Source organism: Coffea eugenioides, unplaced genomic scaffold, assembly GCF_003713205.1.
Source record: "Coffea eugenioides isolate CCC68of unplaced genomic scaffold, Ceug_1.0 ScVebR1_334;HRSCAF=992, whole genome shotgun sequence".
In the NCBI taxonomy this organism is placed as follows: domain Eukaryota; kingdom Viridiplantae; phylum Streptophyta; class Magnoliopsida; order Gentianales; family Rubiaceae; genus Coffea; species Coffea eugenioides.
The window spans coordinates 11,145-21,548 of record NW_020863918.1 but is presented as its reverse complement, the minus strand read 5'-3'; the positions used below and the strand labels follow the sequence as shown (position 1 = coordinate 21,548).

Genomic DNA, 10,404 nt, shown 5'->3' with positions numbered 1-10,404 from the left:
GGTTCCTAGCTTTTCTTATAAACACTCCTACTGATAAGTTGAGGGTTGAAGATGTGCCTGTAGTAAGTGAGTATCCGGATGTGTTTCCTGATGAATTAGTAACTTTACCTCCGGAGAGAGAGATAGAGTTTAAGATTGACCTGTTACCGGGGACATCACCTATCTCTAAGACCCCCTATCGAATGGCACCTGCTGAACTCAAGGAGTTGAAATTACAGTTGCAAGACCTGTTGGAGCGTGGGTTTATTCAGGAGAGTGGATCTCCGTGGGGGGCTCCGGTACTATTTGTTAAGAAGAAGGATGGAACTTTAAGATTGTGTATCGATTATCGGGGATTAAACAATATGACCATTAAGAACAAATACCCACTTCCCCATATCGATGAACTGTTTGACCAGTTGCAAGGCGCGGTGGTCTTTTCAAAGTTAGATCTCCGACAGGGTTACTATCAGTTGCTTATTAAGAAAGAAGATGTACCCAAGACTGCTTTCAATTCTAGATATGGGCATTTTGAGTTTGCAGTCATGCCCTTTGGGTTGACCAATGCCCCTGCCGCCTTTATGGATTTGATGCATCGGGTTTTCAAACCCTACCTGGACCGATTTGTTGTCGTGTTTATTGACGACATCTTGGTCTATTCTAAAACCCGTGAGGAACATGAGCAGCATTTGAAGCTAGTGTTACAAACCCTGAGAGATCATCGGCTATACGCCAAATTTAGTAAGTGTGAATTTTGGTTGGAGAAAATCTCTTTCTTGGGACATGTGATTTCAAAAGAAGGTATTACAGTGGATCCCGCGAAAGTAGAGGCAGTGGCTGAATGGAAGAGGCCAGAAAACCCCACTGAGATTCGCAGTTTCTTAGGGTTGGCTGGGTACTATAGACGCTTTATTAAAGACTTTTCCAAACTGGCCGGCCCTTTAACCGATCTAACGAAGAAAAATAGCCGTTTTGTGTGGGATACTAGGTGTGAAACCAGTTTTCAGGAGTTGAAACGAAGGTTAACCATGGCTCCTGTTTTGGCCTTGCCTAATGGGAAGGACAGTTTTACCGTTTATACCGATGCTTCGAGGGAAGGCTTGGGGTGCGTATTGATGCAGAACAAGAACGTGATTGCCTTTGCCTCTAGGAAACTAAAAACCCATGAACAAAACTACCCTACCCATGACTTGGAGTTAGCTGCTGTGGTCTTTGCTCTGAAAAAGTGGAGACACTATCTCTACGGGGTTACCTTTGAGGTTTATTCAGACCATAAGAGTCTTAAATACCTTTTCTCCCAAAAAGAGTTGAATATGAGGCAACGCCGGTGGATGGAACTCTTAGAAGATTATGACTGCACGATCAACTACCATCCCGGTAAGGCTAACGTAGTAGCGGACGCCTTAAGTCGGAAGGCTCAAGTAGCAGGGTTAATGGTCAAGGAGTGGGAAATGTTAGGAGCAGCTAGCGAGTGGAACCCTAGACTGGGATGCAAACAAGTAACTTTTGGGAATATTCGGGTGACATCTGCTATTCTCGATCGAATTAAAGAAGCCCAAGAGAAGGATCCGATGGTACAAAAGTGGAAGGAAAAGGTGGAAAAGGAAGCACTACCTGACTTCAATTTGGGTCCTGAAGGGATTTTAAGGTATAGGAACCGAGTAGTGGTAGCCAATGATGAAAACCTGAAAAGAGAAATTTTAGAGGAAGCCCATCGATCGAAATACACGATCCATCCTGGTAGTAATAAGATGTACCAAGACTTGCGACGGTTGTACTGGTGGGATAAGATGAAGAGGGAGATTGCTCAATATATCCAAACCTGTCTGATTTGCCAGCAAGTCAAGGCTGAACACCAAAAACCCTCTGGACTGTTACAACCTCTTGAGATACCTGAATGGAAGTGGGAAAATATCACGATGGACTTTGTTTCTGGACTGCCAAGAACTCAGAAAGGACATGATGCCGTTTGGGTGATCGTTGATCGGTTGACCAAATCGGCTCATTTCTTACCCGTGAATGTGAAGGATTCCATGGATAAGCTGGCTCGATTGTACCTGAATGAAATTGTGAGGTTGCATGGGGTTCCAGTGAGTATAGTTTCAGACCGAGATCCTCGTTTTGTATCGAGGTTTTGGCAAAAGTTTCAGGAGAACTTGGGGACCAAAATCAACCTTAGTACCACTTATCACCCCCAGACGGATGGACAGTCAGAGCGAACCATTCAAACCCTCGAGGATATGTTACGAACTTGTATTCTGGATTTTGGGGGTAATTGGGGTCAACATATGACTTTGGTAGAGTTTGCCTACAATAACAGTTTCCATTCGTCCATTCAAATGGCACCATATGAAGCTCTCTACGGACGGAAGTGTCGTTCGCCCATTTATTGGGATGAAGTAGGGGAAAAGAAAGCTCTAGATCCAACAACCATTCCTTGGATGGAGGATGCACAAGAGAAGGTTAAATTGATCCGTCAAAGACTCCAAACAGCTCAAAGCCGACAAAAGAGCTACGCAGATAACCGAAGGAAAGATTTGGAGTTCGAAGTTGGAGACCGTGTTTTCCTTAAAATCACACCACTACGAAGCGTCACTGCGGGTAGAGGAAAGAAACTTCAACCACGGTTCGTGGGGCCTTACAAAATTCTCCAACGAGTTGGGAAGGTAGCGTACCGACTCGAGTTGCCGCCAAGTTTATCTCGGATTCATGACGTCTTCCATGTTTCGATGCTGAAAAAATACTATCCTGATCCAACCCACGTTGTGCGACCAGAGGAGATTGAGTTAGATGAGGCACTTACTTACGAAGAAAGACCTGTACAAGTACTCGATCGAAGGATTAAGGAACTGAGGAATAAGCAAATTCCATTGGTAAAGGTTTTGTGAAGAAATCATGGAATAGAAGAGGCAACTTGGGAGTTGGAGGAAGAGATGCAAAAGAAATACCCTGAGTTATTTAGTAACCCAGGTGAGCAATTTCGAGGGCGAAATTCTTTAAGGGGGAGAGAGTGTGAGAACCCAGAAAAAAAAATTTTTATTTATTTATTTATTATTTTATTCCTGTGCACCCGTTTTTTTTTATTTTCTTTATTATATTCCTTTTATCAACATTTTATCAGTAAATATAGTTTTAAAATCATTTTCTAGTATAAGGTAGTTCGTGAGAAATTTGGAACGTATTTTGGGACGTGGGACCCGCTAGTGCATTTAGTGAGAGAAATTCGGCCGATTCGGTTAAATATTGCCTATAGGGATTTAATTACTAGGTGTTAGGAGATAATTGGAGGTTACCTAGATGAATTAATACTGAGGAGACAAGAACATGACTTCTAGCAACAATAAGGTGCCAAGTGTCCACTTGTCATTAGCTTAAACTTGCCTAACTTTTGGCCTAACTTCTTTAACTTTACTTAAAGTCTAATTTTGACCAAGATGACTTCACTTCTTCCTCCCTCTTGGCCGAATGCTCCTTGGAAGCAAAAGGAAAAGATTCTTCAACCTTCATCTTCAAATCCTTGCTCAAATCTTGAAAACTAGCCGTTTGTTTCTTGAATTAGTCCATAAAAACATCTTGCTTAGGGTCTGTGAAGCACTTGGTGGTGTTGGTTTGGAAGAAAATCACCTAAGCTACAACCTTTCTTGAAGAACTAAGGTATCTTGCTTGGAACTCATCTTTTGTTATTAATTTTGGCCAATTGGTGCCTTATAGTAGCTATTTACGCGATTTTACGGAAGATTTGGTGGATTGGAGTGAAGTTTCCTAATTTTCTGATTTTTTTCTGGAATTTTTCTGTTTTCCTATGATGGATATGATTGAGCTTGAATTGATGGTTCTAAATGGTATTAAATAGCTCTCTTGTGCGTTAATTGTGGTTAATTGCGGAAAATTTCCGCCTGTGCGGAAAATTTCAGATTTAGGGTTTCAAATTGGGGGTTTTCTATAGTTGATTGTTGAACTTCTAATTGGCTATAATTGAAGGGTATTGTGACCCTAATGACGCTTATTGAATGGCTTATATATTGTTTGGGTGCTTGTGGTTGTGTTGGATGGCTTTTATTGGTTGTCTTGTAGGTTGGAAAAGCTGAAATTTTAGGGGAAATGCTGTCCAAGTGTCTAGGGTATTGGATTCTTATGAGTTGGGTTGAGATTTGATAGAAATGAATAATCTTAGGGTTTATTTCTACTTTTAACCCTAAATGTTATGTATTTTTCATTTCCAAGCTATATTTGGGTCTTGCCTTAATAGTTCCTAGAAAAAGGTATTCGACTTGTGTTTGAGTTTTCATTGTACTTTCTTGATTGTTATAGGGCGTGCCGGTGATCCGAGGCTCACGTCGGGCGAAAACTTGTGAAATTTCTTTGTTGAACTTGGTGAGTGTACTACTCACATGTTTGTTATTCCGTGGCTTTCTTGTACTTGAATTCTGTGATTTGGACTAGTTGAGATGATTGTTTGAGCTAGGTGAGGCGAGGGTGTACTTTACCACTCTCGTACTCTCTGGCCTTCTTGACTGGTTATTATATTAGGCTTACTTGACTGTACTTGTATCACTTGAACACTCTTGACTGTACTTGATTTGGTGTCGATTGGATACCAATCTTTACTGTTCACTCTGAGCTCTACCTCATTGGAAGTCAATGGACTCGAGCCAGTAAGGACTTGGTCGGGGACATTTGACAAGCCATGGGGACTGTATTTGGGAATCTTTGGGTATGAGACCCTTGATTCCGGTATACTCGAGTAATACCAACTCTGTACTGTTTGGTGTTCGGGCCCGGTAAGGGGAAAGTGAGGTGGACGGATAATTGGAGTAAAGAGGAGTCTACGGTCATGATTACCTGGTATACATTGACGGAGAGTCAATGAGATGAGATCAAGCATGGCAAAAGAGGAAAAGGGCTCTTGAGAGCCATCCGTATCCTTTTATTCCTTATACTTGGGTGTTGTTGTTTTGCTTGCTGGACGTACGTATTTGGATTGAATATTCTTGTGTTTATGTGATCCTGGTAAATTTACGTGACGGTACCTCATTGGGCGAAAGCTCACTCCGTGAATTTTGTTTTCCTTACAGGGATTTACCTTTTGGACTTTTGATTTTGAAGAATGAGTTGAGTAGAGCTAGTTGAGAGATTTTGTATAGCTCCTCAATAGTTGGAAACTTAATTGTACTTGGATTTAAATGCTTCCTTTTGGCTTGTAAACACACGAATGTGGTTTGTAACAGTGTGTGTGTACTCATGTTCAATGTATTATATTTGGCTTGTATATATTCCTTTCAGGGGTTGTAAAAAGTTACTTGTATTCGATTGGGTCCTGACGGATTGTGACGTGGTAGTCACATTCACTTTATTTTAACTTTTGTTTTTTCCGTTTCTTGATTGTTGGCTTGGTTAAGCGCGCTAGTAGATTCCCGAACGACTTGAGTTACTGTTTTACCGTTTTAGTAGTCCTGGCGAGAGCTGGGCAGGCAGTCCGCTAACCCCTTTGGTACGCCTTAGGGGAAGGTGGGGCTGTCACAGGTGGTATCAGAGCCTAGGTTAGAAATACTCTGGGCGAACCTGAAACCTGATCCTTAGAACTTGTGGGATTGTGTTTAGATGCCATTAAGTGTGAATATATTGTCTAAGATATAAACCTTTGCTATCTTTGTAGGTTATGGCTGGTACTAGTGGAGCGGGCGGAGGCGAGCCACCGCAGAGGCGCCCACGTGTTATCGACTACCAGGAGAGACCGGGAGGTCCGATCCGGCTGTGGTATACGCTAGCCGGACCCGCCGCTGTAGGCGTTGCCAGTTTTACTCTTACGCGGACCACGTGGTTGTGGCGGTACTTGCTGAACGACGGAGGCTTAGATGTGCCGCCGCCAGGGAGCGCACTGAGACCCTTAGACTTAGGGGCATCACGCGGATGCAGGCCGATAGGATTGGGGAGCTCCAGGGGGACGTGGCCATGGAGCAGGAGAGGACGAATGCTCTGAGAGAGCAGTTGCAGGTGGTTAATGACCGCCTTACTCGCGTAGTCCGGGAGGTGAGAGACCGGTCCGGCGCTATTATCGATGAGTGTGGTGTAACAGCCCCACTTTCCCCTAAGGCGAACCAAAGGGGTTAGCGGACTGCCTGCCCAGCTCTCGCCAGGACTAACGGATCAGTTCACGTCGATCTAATACGTTCCGGAACATACCCACGCGCGTAAACAAGTCAAAATCACAAAATAAATAAAAACGAAATTCGAAGCCGAAGATGAATAGTGCTGGACACGGCAGAATCCAGATACTAGGCCGAGAGTAGCCAAAATTTTTCTTTCGCCGTTTGAAATACGAGTTGATCCAAAATTCAACCAAATATCAACCAAACATACACACATTGAAATGTAACATTTTCAAGCCAAAACGGCATATCAAAAATCATTCACTACGAATATACATGTTCGGTTTGCCAATCAAAAGAACGTGAACCCAATACACATTAGGGTTTCATTCGAAGAGCTATCCAAAAGATGCATTTACATGAGCTCAACTTGACAACCAACAAATATAACCTTTCCAAAAGTGGTCATTTTCCTGTAAGGAAAACAAATGGAACGGAATGAGCTTAAGCCCAGTGAGTTACTACCACATAAGCACAAGGATCATATAAGCATAATCTTTCATTTCGAGTACACAATTAAGAATTAAAACAAGTCGGTAAAAGGATACGGATGGCTCTCAAGAGCCCATTTCCACGCTTACATTCTTGATCCAATCTCATTGACCCTCCGTCAATGTTTAAGAATACCCGACCGTAGACCTCACTTCACTCCATTCCTTCCACCAAACATACCCCAACCGGGCCCGCACTCCAATCAGTCATTTTGGTAATACTCGAGTATACCGGAACCAAGAGTCTCATTACTACAAGATTCCCCAGTACAGTCCCCGTGGCACGTCAATATTCACGACCAAGCCCTCGCCGGCTCGATCCAATTGACTACCTACGGGGTTGAGCTCAGTAATACAGTAAGGCTGTTGGACATTCGTCCAAACGACACCAAATCAGTTTTCCATGAATGGAATTCAATATCTCATATAGCCAGTGCAGTATTTCAGTAAAACGGTAAACAGTCCTGAATGGAATCACAAGGGGGTGAGGGCGGTCAAGTACACCCTCACCTCAATCATTTTCAATAGCCATATTAGCCGTCAAGGCATCAAATTCACATATACCAAAGCCACATTGTAACATTTAAGTGAGTAGTATACTCACTAATCAATTCAGTGCTATTTCATGCACTTCCGTCAGGAGAATGTCGTGAACCACCGTCACGCCCTAGAACACGTAAACAAATGCAATGAGACTCGATAACGAGTCACAAAACAATGCCAATCACAACCCCAATAGAGTTTCATATACATAACTAAACATGATAACAAACCAGAAATTAGAAGTAGCATTAGTCTTGGCCCCGAATAGAAAAACTGTTTTGCCCTTATTATGCGGTAATGGCGTCAAATTCACTAAGGTTATCGGATGGGGGTGTAAGACCCACCGTTTCGAAGCTATGAAACAGGGCTACAACAATGTAGAAGGCCACTCAGTCCAGTTCCTAGCAAAACTAGGTCAAATGTGACAAAAACTAAGCCAGCATTACCAAAACAGGTTTGCAAAACACACAAAACTGTAATGAACACAACTCAGTCTATACAGGTCCAAATGCCGAAATTCCAAAGGCATATGATAGCTAAGATATCCAGCTACATTTCATCAGAAGACACCAACAACAGAATCCAAACCAATTCCAGTCAAAACAGACAATTACTATCGCAGTTCGGACATTCTGTTCACCAAAAACAGCAACAGTAAAAACGGCATAACGCACTCTATACTACTCCAAATGCCCTGAAATTTTGCAGGAACTACAAACTCATCAATACCTAAAACTTTCATGTTTTGAGAAAAGTCCAATTCGGCCTCTATCTATGACCTAAAATTTCGGACAGATTAGGGGTTCATGAACCCTAACTTTTCACATTTCATTCCAAAACCAAAATTGATTGCATTAATCATCAATTCACACCTACTAGAGTCAAAGCCCCTTATTACCAACCCTCCAAACCAACCCTCCAAAACAACCACACCATCAAGATCATATGAAACCAGAAAATTCATCATAAAATGGAAAACTTCACCAAATCAAGCCAAACCAAGAAATAAATCCTATAATCCATCACTTTAGCCACTTCTAAGCCAAACATAAGCATCATTAGATGTAGTAGGGTGTTCAAGCATCACTTACCAAGAAATCAAGAGAGATAGGGATTGTGGACACCTTAGCTCTTCAAATCAACTTCACTACTACACTTATTAGCACTAGAAGAAAGGTTTTTATGGAGTGAAATCTAGTCTAAGCTCTTGTTTGTGGAAGATTGAGTGAGATGGAAGCTTGAAATTTGATGAACTTTCTTCCTTCTTGCAAGAGAGAGGGCCGGCCAACACAAGGTAAGAAAATGGTGAATTTTGTGAATTTTTGGAGATATTAACTAATTTTGGTCAAAAGTCAAAAATGTGAATAGTAAACCATAAAGTCCAACCAATCATATTGTGACACTTGTCACACTCATTAATGCATTCTTATCTTTCTTTCCTTCTCACATCAATCACTTCACACATTCTACTTATCTCTTAACACCCGATAAATTTTACACAGTATCCGAAACTTAATCTTATTGGCCGAATTTTTCCGAACTTTTCGCACTAGTGGGGCCCACGTCCATAATCGATCCGTAATTTTTCAAAAACTACCCAATGCTAGAACAATCATCTAAAAACTATAATTACTCATAAAATCCACCAAGAAAATATTCCTAGGCCAGAAAATGCAGAAAACATGCAATTAAAGGGGAAAAACCCTAGGAAAATATTAGGGAAAGTACGGGTTCTCACATGTGGGGCCCTGATCCAGGAAGTGATTGGCGCTAATGCGCCAGGGGGAGTTCCAGGTGGCGGAGCTCCAGGTCAGGGAGGCGCACCTAGCTCTAGCTCTGGGGGGGAGTCGGTTGGCTCCGTCGAGGACTAGATTAGGGTTTTGAGCCTTGTTTTGATCCAGTGTGAGGGATACCTAGGAAAACTTTTGGTTAGTAGCTTTGTACTTTTGGGACCTAGGTTGTACAGTGTATCTCGACAGATCCTCTTTTGGCTTCACGGGAGTACTTGTGTATATATTTGCTTGACTGCTTATGTACGACTGTTTGACATAGTTATGTGTTTTATGTATAAATGCTTTATGTGTATACATGCCTTATGTGGTGTTTACTTTTGATTCTTCGTTCGTTCATGCTTATATGATTATATTTATATGCCCTTTTAATATTATTTTGTGCCTCGACATTAGATTGACCTAGAGAATGGAGGGCACTCGTAGTGGGAGAGGCCGTGGCCGCAGCGTTAGGCAACCTACAACTGATGAGGGTACTAGGGATACCACGATTGAACCAAATCCTGAACCTAGGGTTGACCCTAGTGCCCAAATAGGTGCTGCTATGCAGCAAATGACTGACCTGTTAGATCACGTAGTGCAACAGCAGGGCCAACCTCCTATCCAGCAACCTGGGAACCCTGGCCATGTAGTAGAGAGTGAAGATCGGGCCCTAGAGAGATTTCAGAAGTTCTCTCCGCCAAAATTTCTGGGCGGGCCAGATCCGGATGTGGCGGAAAAATGGTTAGAGAAAATGATTGATATTTTTGCCGCCCTACACTATTCAAAGGAGAGGCAGGTTACTTTCGCTGTCTTCCAATTGGAAGGGGCCGCACGTTCTTGGTGGAACGTGATACGAATGAAGTGGGACCGGAAACAAACACCAAGAACATGGGTAAACTTTGTGAGGGACTTCAATGCGAAATACTTTCCCCCTCTAGTCCAGGAAAAGAAGGAGGACGAGTTCATTAGACTCCGTCAGGGGACGCAATCGGTGGCTGAGTACGAGAGCCAGTTTACTCGTTTATCTAAGTTCGCCCCTGAACTCATTCTGACGGAGCAAAGGAGAGTTAGGCGTTTTATTCAAGGGCTCAATGTGGAAATTCAAAAGGATCTGGCGGTAGCCCAGATCAATACCTTTAGTGACGCCATGGAGAAAGCTTTGCGAGTTGAAAATTTAAATCAGGGGACTGACCCGAATCAAAATTTAAATCATGGGACTGACCCGAACAAAATTTAAATCATGGGACTGACCCGAACAAAACTTAAATCATGGGATTGGCTCGAACAAACTTTAAATCATGGGACTGGCCCGAACAAACTTTAAATCATGGGACTGACCCGAACAAAACTTAAACCATGGGACTGGCCCAAACAAAATTTAAATCATGGGACTGACCCGAACAAAACTTAAATCATGGGACTGGCCCGAACAAAATTTAAATCATGGGACTGACTCGAACAAACTTTAAA

General features: G+C 42.5%; 1 protein-coding gene across 1 annotated transcript; it reads left to right on the top strand.

Annotated features, from left to right (window-relative positions):
* Nucleotides 1-9,361: 9,361 nt before the first annotated feature.
* Nucleotides 9,362-10,099, top strand: LOC113757827 (the record flags this gene model as incomplete). The annotated part of the gene is made up of 1 exon (XM_027300937.1): nt 9,362-10,099. A coding segment is annotated over exon 1 (738 nt), but the record flags the coding sequence as incomplete, so codon positions are not given.
* Between the last annotated feature and the right edge of the window lie 305 nt (nt 10,100-10,404).